Here is a 19,755-nt window from a genome sequence, read left to right as displayed (position 1 = left end):
GTGCTTTTTTTGGGGGGGGGGGGGGGGGAATCAAGCAAACAACAACCAAAACAAACCCCCAGTTGTTTGTATGTTGAGCCATTGAACTGTTTAAATGTTAAAAAAAAAAAAAAAAAAAAAAAAAAAAGGCAGATACTGATACTTCTTCCCAGGCTCCCAAACAATAAAATGGCAAGACAAATAAATTCCACGTCCGTAATAACGCAAATCTCAGTCCCTGGTAGAGAGACAACATATTTTCCTGCTCCGTCTGCCTCGCCAGTGTGTTCAGACCGCAGCTTTAATGCGTGCCATCAGCTCCGACTATTAGGAATTTGTTTGCCTGGGTTGAAAAAATAATAAAATAAAAAAATCACTCGCTGTGGGTTTGAGTTTCAGGCCACTGAAACTATTAGTGATTAGACGTGATTAGAGATTGATAATTGCCGCCAGGACCCTCGCGTGGAACGGTCGGCACAATAACTGGCACCAGGCCGACTAATCAGGAACAGTGAGTGGTGGGGGAGGAGTGGGCGCTTCTCTGAAGAAGTGGGAATGGGTTCTTACACGGTGGATAAAAAAATAGGATTAGAGAGTCTGTCCAAAAAAAAGAAGTGGTTTCTGTGCGAGGAGCCACAAAGGAAGATGGTCCACACTGAGGACTCGGCACATTTTTTCAGCCACTCTGCAGCCGGGGAGAGGTCGCCCTGGGATTTTCTCCTCGCTGTGCTGCGGTTTATTGCTAAAGCCGCCGCGGCTCCGTCTTTAATCGACGGGACGGCGATTTTGGACCTGAGGGATTTCTCACACAAATATGGAAACTGTGAAGGTGCCGGCGGATCGGCGTCGCCCTGCGAGCGATTCGCCAGCGGCGTTTCTCCGAGGCGTCGGCCTCCCGCCGAGGCCGCATTAGCACGAGCTCAGCGGGCCTTGATTGGAAATGTCGAACAATTAAAGGCTGGAGCAGAATGAGCACGCTCGCGCTCGTTTACGAGCTGCCAAGTGACGGGGAGAGCCGGTGATTGGCTGGAGAGCTCTCGCGCCGACGATAACCCGAGACAAACGAGTGCTTGTTGCGCACGCTAGCTTCCCGGAAGCGCGGCCGGAGGTCGAACAGACTCGCAGGCGGAGGCAGGCTCACGTTCAGCGGGACGAGCACCCACTGAACTTCCCACCCGCGTCTTCAAACAAGCGCCGACACCCTGAAGGCAAACACTGCGACGCGGACGAGGTCGGCACCTGGCCTCATTCACGCGACTTGTCTTTTTCTTTTTGCCTGACACTTGGTTCATTATTCTCGGGGGAGGATGAATTACGCCCCATTCACTGCGAACACCGGTGGAAACACCCCCGGAAAAAGAAATTAGCTCCTAAATTCCAAACCGTCAACCTGTTGATTAATACATAACAGTTTGTTAATTCAGCGGCATTCACACGTGTGACATATTTGGGTGCAGTGACAAAGGCTGTGTTGACGTTGACACTCCATTGTAATAAAGACCATAGCTATGTTTGCGTGCGCAAATTTCTCTAATCGAATGGGAGTGTACGTGGACGCCATTCGGGAATAATGCTCGGCATAAACCACCTCTCTCACTCAGAATTAAATTTCTTTCCGAATGGACCGAATCGGATAAGAATCTTCCGATTTACGTGTTTACATGAAGCATTTTTAACCTGATTGGGCCTTTATTCCGATTATTTGTGTCCTTGTAAACATAGCTAATGACAAAAAAAAACAAAACAAAAATAATAAATATTTTCCAATGTATTCTCCGACTGCCCGTTAAACTGAAAGATCATTCAAATGCCATTTCCACTTCCCACCATTATAAAGCCACCACCAAATGTTGCTCAATTCTAGGTTCTTTCCAGTCTAAAACTGCTGAAGATAAACAAACACATCAATCAATACGCCGGCAACAGTCAAACTATTTGAGCCCTGATTGTGTGTTGGTTGATGGTGTAAGCCGGTGTTTGAAATGCTAATTGCCTTTTTATTTTGATTATCCGCATTGTGTATCAGTCTTTACAATGGATCATTTTTCTCTGCTTAAAATAAACCATTCTGCAGCCCAATACAACAATCTTTACAGTGATTGTGCGTGATTGTAGAATATTGTACGAAAATCTACAAAGGACGTCGACAGGTCTTTGGTAGCGGGCCATCGCCATGGGAAGGAGGGAGGATTAATTCCGAGTGACAAACACAAACACAGCAGGGCTCCGCGAGGCAAAAAGCAACAGAATTGATCGTTCTGTCACAGGTCGCACAACACGGCGGTTGACACATGTTCGAGCTCGTGTTCATGTTCAGGTTCTGCATGTGGAGGTTTGACAGATTGAAGAGTGTCGACCTCCAGCAGGGGGTGCACACTGGCCGGCGTTCCAACACGTCCGGGACAATATGTCACTTTCTGGGTGACAGAAGGGTCAAAATAATAGACATTAGGTGCAATACAGTATTGTTTTGCTGCCTGTGTGTGTGTGCGTGTGTGTGTGTGTGTGTGTGTGTGTGTGTGTGTGTGTGTGTGTGTGTGTGTGTGTGTGTGCATGCTTTTTTTTCCACGTCACGTCCTTAAACCCATCATCAGACTTCGGCCTTGACAGCCGACTATAAGTTAAACGGACGGTCATCTGAAAGTAATGGGAGTCGATTCTTTGCTAGTTTAATGGCATTGAGCCATCCGAACCGGCGCGCCTTGCCAGATGGAACATTTTTTCAGTCCATTAGGGTTATTTCGCATATTTATCTGGAAAAGAGCTCAAATCGGCTGTCTATCACATTCATTCTCAGACTTCTCACTCCCCAGTGGAGTAAACAGCACTGACTCCTACTGGCACCCGATGGCTTCAAATGGGTTCAGGGCCTTCCCTTTCTTCCCGCTCTAGTATATAGCGTATTAATGACGGTATCCTCTGGGGTCCCTCCATGACTGCTGGGCCCACAGCGTCACCCGCCCCGGCACATCCAAGTAAAGCGAGATAAAGTCCTCAGTGACTCGAAATGTCATATAAATGATCGAGCAGACAACGTACACATCAATGTTAAACTCTTTACCAGCAGCCAAACAGCAGCAAGCTCACAGTTGCTTTTTCTCCATCTTCATCTTCCTCTGCACTTTTTCAGGGGCAATTTTGCAGCGACAGTCACTTCCTGCTTTTGTTTCACCATATTGGGTACTGGAATACAACAGAGCGCTTCATCGTTTTCGGTGGAGTTCAGTCATTTTCTGAGTGAGAATGCCTCAGACTGGGTCTTTTTACAAGACGGACGAGCAAGCGCTTCGCTGAAACTCCAGGCGTCTTTGCGTTGCAACTATCAATCGATGGATTTCTTTTTCAATTTGGAGGCCTCGTCTGTGTTGCCTCAGTTGCCACTGAGTGGAGTTGCACCGTGAAAGACGACAATGTATAATAATATAATAGTAATACGTGGAAAAAGGCTTCAGAGTGGAGTTTTTCAAGATAGACGAGCCAGACAAGCAGGCTGCATTGTGAGGTTTTTACCCAATAAGAAGGAAAAAAAAAAAACTATTTTTGACTGTCTGACATCTGTTTCATTTTGTCTTTTATCCGTGACGTCACCGCTCGTCCGTGTTACACTGGCAGCCCACTGGGCTCTCCGTAACCCCCGCCTTCAGTCCCTTGGAAGTGTCACACACGCCAACATGTGGCATGGATGCCGCTTCACGCGGCGAGCGCTAAACCAGAGTCGAGCCCCGCGCTTTGAAGCCATTGTTGTAAAGCTGCGAGGGCGTTATACCTCTAGTCGCACAGAGGGACAATGAACGCTCGTGATTCATGTCTCATAAAAGGCGACACCTGTGCTCACATGCCGCGCCTGCACCCCCCACCAGCGGCAGGGTGAACGGCGGAGGGAGGGGGGAGAGAGGGAAAAGAAAAAAAAAGAAAGAGGGCCACAGCTCCTTCCTCAGATCCCAAATCTAATTGGATCTGTCATAAGTGCGTTATTGATAGACGGGTATAACCCCCCGGAGTCTCCCGAGGGCCGGGCCGGGGTCCTGCGAGTCTGGGAGATAACGCGCCTCACAGGTGTGGAGAGATGATGTGCGCAGACTCAGGTTACAGCAGGGCCGGCCCGGGACAGGTTGAAGGAGACTCTGATTGATCCTGAAAACAGAGACGCCTGTGGGAGAAGGGTAATTGAACCTGGAACAGATGTTTAACAGTGCAGGAAGAATGTGGTTTATGATGAAGGCGCGCAGCACCGGGAATGGAGACGACACACGGCGCAGACAGATAGGCCAGATTTATTAACGGCACAAAGGCGCTGTTTTTATTACTTTCTTTTTTCTTTGCTGTTTTTTTTTTTTTTTTGGGGGGGGGCGGGGGGGTTCAGATTTGCAACAGGGGCATCGCAGTAGGAATGCGGTCTGTGAAACCTTTCTGAAGAGAAGTGATCTCTTCTGAACTGCAAGGCAACAACACAATGTGTTCCAAAGTCGAGGGTGACCACAGAGAGAGCCCCGCCCTCTGACTTACACTTAGCATCACACAAGAGCTTCTACAACGACGAGGAAAGAAATAAAGTTCATCCATCCATCCATTTTCAATACCCGCTTCTTCCCAAGCTTAGGGTTTTCTCTGAGCTGTCATAGGGCAAAGGCAGGGTGACACCCTGGACAAGTCGCCAGTTCATAGCAGGGCCACATACACTCACATACACACCTAGGATCAATTTAGAGTTTCCAATTCACCTCACATGCATGTTTCTGGGCTGTGGGAGGAAGTCGGAGAACCCGCAGGGAACCCACGCAGACACAGGGCGAACATGAGAAATAATGTCAAGAATTTAAAATAAATAAATACTTTTAATACTTAAGTTTGTGTTTTTCTTGAAACAACTGACCTGCTACTGGTTAATGAGTGACTGTGATGGACAGGATGAGGGATAAGGGCATCGGCGGGATGGACGTCGTTAGATGTTCTGGAGATAAGGTTGAGTTTGACATGCTAAGTAACACTTCAAGGGATTTGACAAAGTGACTTTAAAATGAAAAACAGCAGGCTGTACTTCACTACTATCCACTGAGTAATGCAGCTGCTTTGAAAGAAACGGTTGCAATAATTTAGTTCAAGATGAATACGCCTTAAAAAAAAAAAAAAAAAAAAAAGTAACACACATAAATGACGACCTGATAACATTAGCTGCTGTAACAGCAACAGAAATCACTATCAGCTCTACTAAACTGCAGTGCATAGAACAACACCTGCCTTTCGACACGCAAGGCCGCCCAACACCAGGTTCTCTGGCCAAACAGCCGTTTGAAAGCCGCAGAAAGACAACCGCCTTCCCTCAGGCGGAGCTGAAAGAGAGGTGACATCACCATCACCAACATCAGCACAGCACACACAACCCAGACACGAGGAGCAAACTCGTCTTCCAGCAGCTGCCCGGTCAGAAAGAGCGTCCCCCCGTGAAGTTCACTCAGCGGGGGGGGGGGGGGGGGGGGTTCAGACACGGCGACACAATGAAAGCGTTCTCCAGAGAGAGTTAAAGACTTCTCCAGATACAGAAGCGCACTCGGCGATTACAAAACGGTTCACCAAGAAGCACAAAGATTGAGTAGTGGTCAACTATTGCACAACAGCGCCCTCTGGTGGGGGCTGTTCTCCCACAGGGAAACGAGGGCGATAAAAGTTTAATGGCTTGTTCGGCAGGTTGAGGCACAACCGAGGAGATAAAGGATGGAATAAAAAATAAAAAATAAAAAAAAAAATGACGAAAGCGACATCAGCCGGATACCACGATTTCAAGGTCAAAGATAGAATTGACCTGCTGGGTGATGAAAGCCCAAGGTGTCCGTGGTGAGGACAAAGCTGCACGGTGCCCAAAAAAAGAAAGTACAAAACAAACAGTACAGCCAAATGCAAAATGTGAATTTTGGTACCTCACTGCATCCAGCACAACACTTTTAAGACTGTGTTGTGCTGGATGCCAGCAAAATGGGCAGAACAGCACCATCTTCTGGCCAGGCAGAGATGCTGCAGGCGCCTCAAAACCTATTTTTTGACAAGATTCTTTTTTTTTTTTTCAGCTCTGCAGGTAGAAAGAAACGATCGATATTAGCAGCCTCTACTGGTAAAAAAAAAAAAAAAAAAAAAGAATATAGCAAACATTATTTTGGTCTGTTTAGCTCCCGGTCAGCTGGTCAGGTTTTGAGTTTTTTTTTTTTGCTGACTTCACTTTCGATCCAGAAAACCACATCGGTAGAGAGCACTTTTGATTTTCATAGATATGATTTAGCTTTTTCTGGCGACACACAGCAGCATGCTAGGACTTCCTCTCACTGAGTTTGTAATTGTATGGCTTCATTTACAGTCATGTCCATCTGCAGGATGTGAATGTTAAGAAAACCCAAAGACTGCACACATACATCTCGAACCTTTATTTCTTTAAAATAAGATTAAGAAAAATTTGCTAATAATAAAAGTACAAAAAAAAGCATTGGAACATGGAGGAATATACAGGACAATTGGTGGCCTTGATGCCATACGGTTCAAACGGCTAAATGTCTTCTGCATATTACGGAAAGTTAATGTTTGCGACTGACGAATGGAGGAACTAGAGGCTTTTCTTGTAGGAATATGTATGTATAAATCAGAATGATGATGAAGTCCATTTTGGCACCATAATAACTTTCTTCTTTTCCAGTTTCAGCCAACATGCAAACATTCTTAATAAATAAGGCACTGTGATGGGCCTGAAAAAAGAAACTGAGTATTTGTGTGTGTGCATGAACCTTAATGAGTGGAGCAAAACTAATTGAAATTAAGATAATTTTTTTTCACATTTTAAAAATCGTGCATAAATACTCATAGATATCTTTAGTCATTCGAGATATATTTATATGAATAGAAAATAGCATTTATTAATGGGATTTTTGTATTTAAAAAGACATTAAAAGACCCGACATTCATATTAAACATGACACGTGAAAAGTTTTAAGAACTGAAGCAAAAACAGATGGTGGCAAATACAAGAAGTCAAAAATGGGGGCATGGAAGTCAATAACCTGCTCATTCTGTTGCACTGTGAGAAGAGTTGCTGCTCGGCACTCCGGTCAATTCTAGACCGATGTAGTGTTTGGAGTGCAGGGGTCAATAGCTACAAAACCCATGTGGCTGAGAGGCGCAACAGAAACAAAACTATGCTTAAAGATGTGGCACCAATTCTTAAAAGCACTGCTAAGAAAAAAAAAGAAAAAAACAACCTCAAACTTGAAGTAAAAAAAACGTTTTAAAAAAAATGGACGTGAATGAAATTGTTAAAAGTTAAGGCAGCTCTAAAAAAAAAAAAAAAAAAAAAACTTTCATCAGTCTGTTCTGTTTGGCACCACAAGTGAAAACCAGAGAGGTCAAAGTGAGAAACAGGAGGAAAATCAAGCAGAGAGTCAAATCTTTCCCTCTAAGAGCGAGAGATCAAGGTTGGTTGATAAGGCGTTTAAACTGACAGGAGTCATTCGCTGGGGTCGCTGGAAATCCTCGAAAACAAAGTCCCTCAGGCTCCCACAGTGCTTTTTTTTTTTTATTAATGCTTTTTTAAAATTTTTGCTGATGGAGGGATCCAGGGGGAGGAGAAGAGAGTCAGAGTCTTGCGGCGAGACGAGGGGGACCGCAGAGGGACGAGGAACTCGTCTACATCTCGTGGGCGGCGAAGTGACGCTCCTGGATGCCGTTGGTGCGAGCCGCCATGGAGTTGCTCTCGTTCAGGCGCCGCACGCGGTACATTTCATAGTGGATGAGGCTGGTAATGTCCTTAATGTTCTGCATGTGGGTCCTGCAGGGGGCAGACAGGAGCTTTAGGTGAGGGGGAAGGAAAGCCGCAGTCCTGGACCAAGACTTATTTTCAAATTTAAAGTCTAAAAAGGTGACTACTCAAATTCTGAATTAAATAATAAAAAGTAAAAGAAGTAAAAAAAATATGTATTCTTAAATCAAACCTTCCTTTGCTGAAATTGCAGAACTTTAATTGAAGCTAAAATCAGATTTTTTTTTTAAGTCATATGGCAAGATCTGTCTCATTAAATGATTATAAAAATAGTTAACAGTGAATTGAAAAAAAAAAAAGGATGGCAAATAAACTGTCCTCACCTGATGAGGAGATCCCGTAAATAGGCAAACTCACAGTGGGCAATGTTCTCAACTGAAGGAGAGACAAGTTAGAAGATGTCAGCAACTGTTTCAAGACAGTTTGGCTTCTATGGAAAGTGTTAATGTCCCACGGTCATTCCAGGTTAGTGACAAGACCCTCAGCAAGACGTTCACTCCACCTCTGAGACCACCTGGTTCCTTGTTTTTATCCTCTTCTGAAGACGAGGAAGGTCCAAAAATGTGTTCGGTTTTTTTTTTTTATATAGAGGGCAGTAAACAGAGGGCTAAATAGATCAGATTATGAGATGTACTGTCATCTCCTAGGATAACTAATCAAGTGAGACTGAATAAAGGAAGAATACACATCTGAATACAGGCTGATCATGTGATCTGTGGAAGACAGAACGGGGCAACTTGTGGTAGTTCTGCTACGATGAGGTTTAGCAAACAGTCCACTAGGTGGAGCACTTCATCTTAGGGTGACACTAGCAGTCAGAGGCCTTGGAGGGAAAAACAGCTTCAGTGAGGTCAACTTCCTGAATGGAGCCGAGTGAAACTGAAGTTGATATTGAATTTTGTTGACATTATAGCGGCATGGTACAAGACTGCAAGTGCTGCACCAATATTGATCAGTTGGAAAAGACGTCATGGATCTTCCCACTGTGACGGACACAGCGATTGAGTCGATTTGAGTCGGTGGAGCAGAGACAAACGTCCACGCTTGCTGCTGAATGTCAGCACCAGAGACCCCAGTGAACGCAGCAAGTGATGAGCTGCAATCTACCGCACGAGCGGAGGACGTTACATCCCGACTCGCTGTCGAAACAGGAAGCAGAAGCCGGGGGGGGGGGGGGGGGGGGGGGATCGGTACCTTCAATCGTTCCCCACTTGGTTTTCCTCCCGAGGAGCCTCCTGCCGTTGACCTGGTACTCCTGGTCGCTGCCCACCACTGCGAACGGGATCATCTCCTGCCCGCCGGTTCAGAGATAACGCCGACGGTCAGAGGCTTCCCGCCGGGTGTCGCCGGTGAGCAGTAAAAGCTTTTTAAAAAGTCGCCGCCCTCACCCTGATCTTGTCGTTGATGCCTCTGTCCTCGGCGTCCTCGTCAAAGTCTTTCTGCGGGTAGACGGCGATCTCGTTGTTGAGCAGCCCCTCCCTGATCTGGTGAGAGCGAGACGGCGTTTTGTCACCGACACTTCTGATTTACAGCCAGAGGGTTTTGTCTCGCTGGACAAGCAGAAAAGGAAACTAGGCAACAACTGCAGCGCTTAAGTACAGCGAGTCTGCACTGCACAACAGGCAGGGAACTCTTTAAGACACTCATTGCTGTGCTGTGAGGGAGAAGAGGGAGAGCGGGAAGTGAAGAGTGAGAACCAGAGGGATTGGACGCTGTGATTCTGAAGGGAGCAAATGAAAGGAGACCACAGGAACTCAGCCTGTCTCTGGTCGGATCACCACAAGCAGGGAAAACATGCAGGCGTGGGGGAGAGGAGGAGGAGGAGGAAGAAGAAGAAGAAGAAGAAGATATTCCTGAAACATCGATGCAACTTTAATGGTTAAAAAAAAAAACCCTGAAAGAAATAAAAGGGAAGATGAGGACAAAAGGAGGGGAAACCTACCTTCTTCTTGAAGAAATCCCTCTCCTCCAGGGTGAGCGTGTCCGCTTTGGCAATGACCGGCACGATGTTGACCACCTTGCTGAGGCGCCTCATGAACTCCACGTCCAGGGGCCGCAGACTGGAGACAGACGGAGAAATATATACAAAAAACAAAACAAAACAAAAAGCTGTGGTTAGAATGGAACAAAGCGAAATGTCACAATCCGCCAGCAGGGGGCAGCGGTGCTGCCAAGCCTCCCGCTGGGCCTGCACAAACTTGTGGTCAGTTCTGTCGGCTGCTTTTAACGGCTTCCCTGCAGAGGTGAACATCATCGGCGTGTGGTTTTCACACAAGAAGAAGGAGAAAAAAAGGCTGTTGCATGATGCGCTCCTGCACGGGTATGAAACGGATGCTGCCTACACGGTTGGTTCATGTGTGCGCTGCATCTCTCAGGCTTTTTTAAATCAAGCCGATCCCACGCAGCTGCTGACCAGCCTGCTCAGTGAAGTGCAACACTCCTCTTGAGAGTGTGAAGCACAAGGACTGATGGTGCACAGCTGCTCCATGTTCCCCGAAAACAACCCCCCGCCCCTCCCCTGACCGCTGCTGATTCGGTGCGCAAGTTACACACGATACGCACTTTAATGCATCGCTTCGGCCTCAACTGCACTGAACAGAGAGCGGAGGGGTGCAGGGGCAGCGCGTGGAGATCGATCAGAGCCAGATGTGAGCGTCTGAAAGGAGATCCGGCGAGAGAAACTTCAGGGTTCAGTGAGAGCAGCTCAGTTTGGAGGCTCCTTCTGCGTTTGTGGGGGTTGAAACGTGTTTGTTTGGCGGTGCGTGTGTTGGATATCATGGCGGGAAGAGTTTCACATTCATTCATGCTGAAAGTGCGGGCGGGTTAGGGCTGTAAGATTAATCAGATTAGTCAAGACAATGTTTTAAAAAAGGAAAATCTTCAAATCGATTTTCCGAGGTGATTTTCCGAGGCGCCTCTGGTGGAAGTTTTGAAACTTTAATTTGTCGTTGTCGTAGAAAAAGCTTTTATTTTGAAAGTGATGTTTGGTCCGAAAGACGGTTAAGGTTGTCACTTAATCCACAGGGGGATTAATTTTTCTGTTTGGTTTTCAAAGGTTTTCACTTTTTTCCCAAATAAGGGAACTTCATGTTTGTTTATGAAGAAGCTGTTCATCATTTTCAAGTGAAGTTTGGTGAAAGTGAGCTTCTCACTTCATTCATCTCAAGGGATTCATCTTTGTTTGGTCAAGAAGACTGTAAATGTTGTCACTGTAGGAGGATTTACGGTATTGCACTTCATTCCCAATAGGGACATTTGTTTGCTATTCTTCTTTAAAAAAAATAAAGATAAAATATTTGAAATAATTTATTCCATTGCCTTTTGTAGTTTTACCAAAAAATCGAAAGAAAGAAAAAATGGGGGGGAAAGAAAAAAGAAAGAAAAAAAAAGAAATCAGGATTTTATTTTAGTCAAGCCCTACAAGGGGAGGTGGGAAAAGAAACATCTGTTCTATACGATCTGATGTAACGGGCTGTTGGCGTCGGAACCAAAGGGAAGTTCTGGTTCCAGGTGATGTCATTCTTTACAGCCGCCCCAGGACACGTTAGCACCAGAACGTCCCGGTAATTAAAAGCCTCTGACATTTGTTTTTAATGCGATTTCTTGTCGGCTGTTTGACGTCACGACAATGCGGACGTGGTTTCAACATGAAGCAACTGCCAGCAGTTGGCACAGAGGAGGAGCAAAAAGCGGGAATGGGATGGGAGAGCCGCAGGCTAATTGCCGGGATCTTATGATTTGTGTTTGCAGTCAAGACTCAAGTCTCAAATTAAGACTTTATTTCCTGCTTGAGGTCAAATGCTTCATAATTTAATTAAAAGCGGTAAATAATCCCTTTATGAAATCAAAAACGGAATAAATGGTATCAGAGGGAGGTAGGGAACAGGGAAATACAAAATGGAATCTTGCATCACTTTTGTGTCATGAATCAAGTGATGTATGCAAAGTCCTTTGACTCAATAAAATCATTTGGAAGCAAACATGAATTTAAAGACTAAACGCATCCTCACCAGTGTCCAGTGGGCGGGATGAAGTATATGCAGCAGTGGACTCTGGAGTCTGGGATCCTCTTCTTCCTGTTGATGTTGATCTCCTCCTGCAGGTAGGCCTCGTACTGGTCGTTGATGAACTTCATGATGGGCTGCCAGCTGGAAGAGGGGGCAGGTAAAAGATGACGATGATGAGCGGCAAAGGGAAGAGGCGTTCCCGTAGGGAAGGAGAGGAGGAAGCGACACAGGAGGAGGAGGAGGGGGGGTGGGGGGGTGGGAGGGGGTGGAGTCGACGAGACTCAAGCTGACGGAGCAGGAAGAGGAAATGTAAGAGCGCAGGAAGCCGTGGAGTGGACGGAGACAAAGTGGGTCCCATCGGCGGACTGACCAGTTCTCATTGTTGATCTGGTCCCCGAAGCCTGGCGTGTCGATGACCGTCAGCTTCATGGTCACGCCCTTCTCCTCGATGTCTGCACACAGAGACACGCACAGGTTGAGCACCAGCCGCCTCGAGAATCACAGTCACCAGGATCAGAATCCTTTATTGATCCCGAGGGAAACTTTGTTCGGAACAGCGCCCCATTCAACCCTCAAGACATGGAAGCAAACACAAAAGGCCTCCTCACCGTGGCTGATGGACTTGATCTCCACCGTCTTGGGGATCTTCTCCTGGGCGGCGGGCAGCACGGACCGACGGCTGACTTTGGACTTGAACAGCGTGTTCATCAGAGTCGACTTGCCCAAGCCGCTCTGTCCTGTAAGCGTAAACACACTGTCAGTGAGTGTGAGAGCAAGAGACACACACACACACACGCGGAGGCAGTGACAGGCTGCAGGTATCTGTCTGCACAAACACTCGGCGCTGCAGCCCAAACACGGCGTTGCAGAGACAGACTGGCTGCCGTTAAGCGGCTGGAGAAGATCTGCGACGTCCCTGCGGGAGCGGCAAGTCTTTGCGGCGCAGATAGGAAAAAAAACCCAAGAGCGCTCACACGTCGCTTTGTTTAGACGACTTGATCGCGCCGCGTTGGAAACGCTCGTCACCTGGGCGGCTCTGGACTCGCGCCGCTGGGGGAAGCTAGGGGAGGCAGGGGGAGGGGCTTCGGAAGGCGGGACGTTGGCGGTTCATCCGCAGGTTGCGTCAACAAAGAGAGCTGCGGTGATTTACCGACGGCTAAACACCGTCTCATTGCGTCGACGTTCACATAAGACGGATCCTCAGTGAAACAATGTTTACGAGAGTGCAGAGGATGTTGATAGAAAAAAAAAGAAGAGGTTTTAGTGAGCAGTCATGTCACGACGCGTCTCCAACCGCTGCTCTTCTTCCCCCTCAAGCGCATCCATCCAACTTTTATCTGCTCACCGCAACTCGACTGTGTGACGATGCCAAAGCTCCACCCTTGGGATGGATGGAGCCGATACTGAGTGAGATTTCTATCAACCCAGATGGAAAACGTCTGGAGGCCTTCGCCGTTTGCAGAGAGCTGAACCGACCGGTTGAACGGCCAGAATTCTCAACGCTCGCTCATCCATCTTGCTGTAGCCTGAAAATGTAGTTTTCAATCCGTCTTGAATGTTTTTGCACCGGTCAGCTTCTTTCTTGCCGCCTTTAAGAAGATGAGGACAGGAAGTGGCTGCGAGCCTGCAGCCTCTGCTAAAGAGATTAGGCTCCCAGCGACCAGAGACCTCAGCAAGTCTGCGCCAATGTCACAGGTCATCAGGGGCACGACTTTTTTACATATATATATATATTTTGGCTCTTTGCAAGATGGATGCACAAGATAAACTCTGGGGTTTCAGAAGACTCTTAACTGGCGGGACCATTGAAATCGAAACGATCACTTTCAAAATCGAAGCATAAAACACACATTATGATCGTGCATCACAAATCTCTCAATTGCACTTCATTCACACTGCAATCACACTAAATTATTTCACTCCATAAATATAGAGTTGTAATATATCTTTATTTTCAACTTATTCATGTGTACCATATTTCTATAAAAACAAAAAACCTTGCATGATTGCATATTTCAATTTTTTTTCTGTGCAATAAACTGAGGTTTCTCAACATTCCGCCGTGCGAGCAATAAAGATCTTGAATCTCAAACATAAGGCCAAACTCATTCTTAAAAAACAAAAACACTTTTTTTTTTTAGAAGTGCAACTAAAAATTCACCTGGAGGGGAGCAACACCTGAGAACGAGCTTGTTCAGCTTTGTTTGCCACGCAGCCGCAGCTCAACCTCGACCCTCGGGGCCTCGTCCTCCCTCTTATTTGCAGACTTCACAGTGGGAGCAGCACCCAGAGGAGACGCACTCTGTGATGAGGCGGCGCGCCTTTTTACGGTGACCACTGAGCTCCGAGTCTGTGAGCCGCACGTCCGCTCTGTGCAATTAGTTTTACAGGTGTCTGTGTGTGTGTGTGTGTGTGTGTGTGTGTGTGTGTGTGTGTGTGTGTGTGTGTGTGTGTGTGTGTGATCACAGCGACGAGCGAGAGACAAGCCGGCTGGCTTATTAAAATGCGCCTGGAGGGGCCTCTATTTACAGGCATAACGGGATTAGAGAGGAAAAACCAGACTAGCGGGTTGGACGTGCGGCGGCAGCCAACTCGGCGTGTTTACAGGTTTGACACGGCGGCTCGATGAAACAGACCGGCGCTTGTGGACGTGACGCTGACGCCACGTGGGTGGAGACGACACCCCCGCAGCAGCCCTGACAGACCTGGACCGCGCAGGCGACGTCAGCCTGGCCTCCGACAACGTGGAACAAGCTCAACACAGTGGAGTCGGAGTGTGCCGAGGTTGGCTGAAGGCTAAACGCAGAGAAAACCCCGAGTTCATCACATGTAACGTCGTTCCAGAACATCCGCCTGTGACAGTACTGGGAGGTACCGACTGAGCTGAAGGAAGTCAGGGAACTTCAAGTACCGACACACAGGCATCAGATTCGTGGACGTGCCCCATCCTGACACACGTGGATGTCCTCAAGGAGTAAAAAGTAGCGTGGAACCGGGGCAGATGCATGGAGAAGCGGGATGACTGGAGAGGCCGGAGAGGCGCTTACCCACGACCATGATGTTGAGCTCGAAGCCCTGCTTCATGGCCTTCCTCCTCATCTGCTCCAGGATGGCGTCGATGCCCACGTAGCTGAAGTCCAGCGCCGGCTCGCCAGGCTTCTCCCCGTAGTAGCCGCCCGTGGCGTCCGGCGACGCGGCCTCAGACATGGCGGCGGCGGCGGCGGCGGCACTGCTGCTGCTGCTGCTGCTGCTACTGTTGTTGTAGCTGGGAAACACCTCTGGCCCTGCACGGAGGACAAGGGAAGAGAGATGGAGGGGTTAGAGCAGGGGTGGGTGGGGAAACCCTTTGACTGGTGGGACCACAGTGGGTTTGAAAATTTGACAGAGGGGGCCGGAGCAGGAGGGGATGGATGGAGTGTTTTGGTGAGCCGCCTCATAGGAGGAAAAAATGTATCATTGGATATGAAGGAAACATGTACTTTAAGGTCTATTGAAAATGAACAAAATACCCGTTTTTGAAGCCCCACTGTATTTTGCTCTTTATTGTAGACAGACAGACAGACAGACACTTGATTGAACTCCAGGAGAAATTCACAAATCACTCTTAAAACACTGAAAAAAACTGATGAAATACAACTATTTTATTACTTACTTACTATTGCTAGAATTCCTTCAAGTCTGACGGGCCATATTCAAAAAACTTAGGCCATGTATGGGCCCCCAGGCCGTAGTTGGCCAATGCCTGGGTTAGAGGGGATGGACGGGGAATGAGGGGAATGTGGGTGGGACGGAGTGACAGCAAAGTGTCTGATTAGAGACGGTGGGAATGCGAGGGACAGGCGAGTGGGTGACGCGGCGTTGCAGGAAATCAACCCACGCACACAACAACAGAAGGAAGGAGTCCTGCAATATGAGCTCACGAGAAAGAAATGGCAAATAAAAACACTTCCTTAGAATGAGCGGCGTTACAAATCTGGGTTTGATTTCCTCCGTCTTCCTGGTCGGGGTTGGAGGCCCGAGCGCCAACTCGGCCTCGCTTGGCTAGAGGAACCCCCGAGTAGAAGAGCAGAGGTATAAATTTGACAGCACCAGGGGACCGACGGGCTGGGCTGGTTCTTGGTCCGGGGTCGTCGTTGTCGCTTAGCAACGGCAGAGATCAGGTTGTGACCGGTCGCGGATAATAAACCAATAAAGGTTTATGAATCAAAACACGACACGCATTGATGAAATGTGTGTCAGCCGCAGTGAGAGTTTAAGAAGAACTGTTCAGGTGGAAACTTCTCCAGTCTGAACTCTGGCAGATCCACATTGGAAAGATCTGCGCTGTAAAACATGGCTGGAGCCAACAGCACCGCGTTAGGAGGTGGAGGCACCGACTCGACCAGCTTTACTTCAGCAACAGTTTTGAGTCTGATTGGCCTGTGGAGTGGGATGGACAAGACAACTGTCCAATCACCTTCCATCAATCAAACTTGGGTCAAATGATTTCACCACAAAGATATAAAATCCTAACATCCCATGAATATTTGAAGCAGGATGTTTTAGAAAAAGTCATTGCATTTGCTCTGTGCACTTGCACAACCTAATATGGAGGTGGAATCCATGTAAAAAAAAACAAACAACTGTTAAGTGTTCTCTTAATGTCGCCTTTAATGATTTTAAAGCCGAGCGGCCAATGAAAAGACACTGGGGGAGGACGGGCTCAGGTTCCTGCTCTCGCGCCAACAAAGACTTTCAACAAAAGAAAAAGATCCAAGAAGAAAAAAAAATAAATATCTGAGTGCGATTAACAGCGGCTACCGTGGCAGGACGTTCGGCCCGCAGTTTGATTTTCCGGCCGCTTAAAAGTCCTCTGGGACGTCTCGGGAGAAGTCCGCCGTCGTAAAATAAATGTTTCGCTAACACGGGCCGCGTGATTGGTCGCAAAAAAAAAAGAGAATTAATTCAAAAAGGGTCCAGAGAGCAAAGCTGTGGCTCTGCTGGACGGTGTGCACACTGGAATCTCCAGCAAAAAGCACTTTGTGTGGCTGCGGCCCACTGACAGCCCCTCCCCCACCCCCACCTCTCTACTGTCCTCTTAATGCCAAAGTGGGGGGGGGGGGCGAAACCTGATCCCCACACACATACACAATCCTCTGTTCCTACACTGGGACACACACACACACACACACACACACACACACACACACACACACACACAGGCTTCAGTCCAGGACTGAGTGCCAGGAGGCCCCAAAGCTATTGGAATCTCGCTGAGGCACAAATCAGCCTCCACACAACACTTGGCCCGACTGGAGGAGTCGTCGTCGGTGGCGTCCAGATCGGCACAGCTCACTCCCATCACTCTCTTGCACAGCTCACTCCCATCACTCTCTTGCACAGTCACACACACACACACACACACACACACACACACACACACACACACACACACACACACACACACACGCACACACACACACACACACACACACACACTTTGCACTTGCCTGATTAATGGGAGAACTTCAGAGGAGGAAAAATAAGAGCCGTGGAAAGTCGTGTCCAAACGTCAAGACTTGCTCTTAATAATGTGTCCCGTTGTGTGTCAGTGTGTGAGCGTGTGAGTGTGCTCGTCCCACCTATGGAAGCAGCTCCTCTGGCCTCCTTCACCACGACTTCCTCATCCTGTTCCAGCAGTCAGTCAGTCAGCAGCGTGCAGTGACTTACTGCCCTCCCTCCACCTCCCACATTCCCGTCGCTCCGCTCCTGTCCGGGACTCCGCCACACCTCAACCTTCTTTCCTCTCCGCCGCCTCTGTCTAATCTCTGCCAGCCCCCCCCCCCCCTCTCGCTCTCTCCTTTGCCCCTCCGGTGTGTCTTCCTCCCTCTTCCTGCTCTCCTTTTTTTTCCTTCCTGAAAGCCGTTTTCCCATCCTAAAAACATATTTGCGTTTTGCTTTATCCCAAAGAACTAGATTTTCAAGAATATATTCACTGCCAGTCATGCTTTTTTTTTTTTTTATCTTTACAACTTTCTACACTGCAGACATTGAAGACTTCAAATATATGAGCAAGATATATGTAATTATACAGCAAAGACACACACGTTAACTAAATATGCTTTTCATGAAAGATGGCTATTTTGAAGAATTTAAAAATAAAACCTGTTTGAATTATTTCACACTTTTATTGTTTCCTGCATAATTCCATGTGTGTTCATACGTAGTTTTGAGGCCTTCAGTGAGAGACCGCAATGTCAATAGTCTTGAAAATGAAAGAAAAGACATTAAATTCATAGGTTGTGTCCAAACTTTTGACTGGTAGTGTATGTATATATTTTCGCATGTTATTATGATTTTTTTTCCAGACATATTAGCCCCGGGGTAACAAACTCTCGACTAACAGGGCCGTGACAAGTGAATGTGGCCTCAGGCTGGAAAGAAGGAACGTGGAATGAATGCGGTCGGCAGACACTCGAGCTGAGGCGTCAAAGTCAACATGCGTAAGTAACCCTGATCAGCTTCGAAACACTGACATCGGTCGCGTTCACCTTCCAAGTTTGTAGAAGCACTAATAGAGTGAAAAAAAAAACCATAGTAACAAGGAGTTTAACGTTGCTATGTTGATCGCTTCAACGTAAAAATTGGACCACTGTGTCTTCCAGACACTTGGATGACGTCACATGAGTAACAGAGATGGCATTTTTTTTTTTGTTTTATCTGAGTGGAATGTGAAATGTGAATTTTTATCCTGGAGATCAATAAAGTATCTGAGAATGAGGCGTCTTCAGCAAATCTACGTGGTTGCAATCTCAAGCGTCCGAGGTTCTTCAGAGCATCGCCACACCGCCCCGCCCCGCCCTCTCCGTCCAGGGCCAAGCGGAGCCAAACAGTGTCAACAACTTGGCAAACACAAGCCGCTCACGCAAAAAAAGCGAAAAAAAAAAGAAGAAAAGGGCCGCAAAGTCTTGGACGACTGCCGCGGGAAACCAAATAACGTCGTCAGGACGCTCGCAATGAGCAGCGAAGCCTCTCGCTGTTGTTTTAGCGGTAACGTTCACATGCAAATCAAATCGCTGTGGTTCCACGGGGCGCAGCAGCAGAAGTGGCAGAAGCAGCAGCCGGGCGACAAACTGGAGGTCGTACAAGCGGCCGGTTCATTGTACGGCCACACAAGAGGGACAAAAAGTCATCTGCATTTGCATTCAAAGCTGCCAATCAGCCTTAATGCGCAGGCCAGAGTGCCTGGACAGAGAGAGACTCCACGGAGTAACCGCCGCCACCTCGGGTGGGAATCGAACCCACAACCCCAGACTTCTAAGGTGTCGGCACGCAACCGCCTGCAGCGTTTAGCCTGTGAACCCTAAATGAGAAAGTTGCCGCCTGGCTGGTTGCTAGGACTTACCCTGACCGTACATGACACCTCCAGTCCAAACACAGCGGCCCAGGGGTCACGCAGGGTCAAAACTGGATGAGCAAAAAACAAAATAAGCCCTGTAGTCGAATTAATCCGGGCCAATCCGAATAATCCACGTCGGTCAGAGCGGCGAGCCTTTTCAAAAGCGTTTTTCTTTTTTCTTTTTAAACTAACCTTGTTTAAAAGAAAGACTCCAAAGTGTTTGGATGAGCCTCAGCCAAGTCCTACTGGCCGCCGGTGTAGAAAAGTATGTGCTAGAATGACCATCTTTAATCGGGTTTCAAAGCTGGAACACTCAATCTAAAAGCAAAAGAAAAAACAAATCCAGAATTTTGTGGCAGATGCTGAAAGCTGAAAACAGGAACAGTGTCTTGTTTCGTTGGCTGAGCTAAGAACTAAAGTGGCCGGCTGGCCCCCCCCTCTCTTCTTCTACATTCTCACAATAAAAGCAGGATTTCACAGGAGCACAGAGTTCTCTTCCAGTTCCGAGTCTTTAAGTTCCAGGGATTCTGATTCCGTGTTACATCTTTGTTCACTGAAGCAAGTTTTCAGGTTCGCTTTCAAAGATGATAATTTTT

At 47.5% G+C, this 19,755-nt stretch overlaps 1 protein-coding gene across 8 annotated transcripts in view; it reads right to left on the bottom strand.

Moving 5' to 3' along the window:
- Positions 1–6,377: 6,377 nt before the first annotated feature.
- Positions 6,378–19,755, bottom strand: part of LOC142886912 (septin-9-like) — a 62,959-nt gene continuing 49,581 nt past the window's right edge. For 6 of the 8 annotated variants that reach the window (XM_076024175.1, XM_076024178.1, XM_076024174.1 and 3 more), the window contains 9 exons: positions 14,829–15,065; positions 12,390–12,518; positions 12,152–12,233; positions 11,785–11,922; positions 9,717–9,834; positions 9,163–9,258; positions 8,969–9,065; positions 8,098–8,149; positions 6,378–7,783 (listed from right to left, as the gene is read on the bottom strand). In XM_076024175.1, coding sequence (XP_075880290.1) covers positions 7,642–7,783; positions 8,098–8,149; positions 8,969–9,065; positions 9,163–9,258; positions 9,717–9,834; positions 11,785–11,922; positions 12,152–12,233; positions 12,390–12,518; positions 14,829–15,065 — 1,091 coding nt within the window. In that variant the 3' untranslated portion in view covers positions 6,378–7,641. Of the gene's footprint in view, positions 7,784–8,097; positions 8,150–8,968; positions 9,066–9,162; positions 9,259–9,716; positions 9,835–11,784; positions 11,923–12,151; positions 12,234–12,389; positions 12,519–14,828; positions 15,066–19,165; positions 19,322–19,351; positions 19,522–19,755 lie in introns of those variants that run through there. The other 2 variants (XM_076024181.1, XM_076024180.1) reach the window with 2 other exon arrangements.

This window comes from Nelusetta ayraudi, unplaced genomic scaffold, assembly GCF_046127955.1.
Source record: "Nelusetta ayraudi isolate G7.1 ecotype Tasmania unplaced genomic scaffold, CSIRO-AGI_Nayr_v1 ptg000016l, whole genome shotgun sequence".
NCBI lineage: Eukaryota > Metazoa > Chordata > Actinopteri > Tetraodontiformes > Monacanthidae > Nelusetta > Nelusetta ayraudi.
This window is presented reverse-complemented; position numbering and strand designations above follow the sequence as displayed.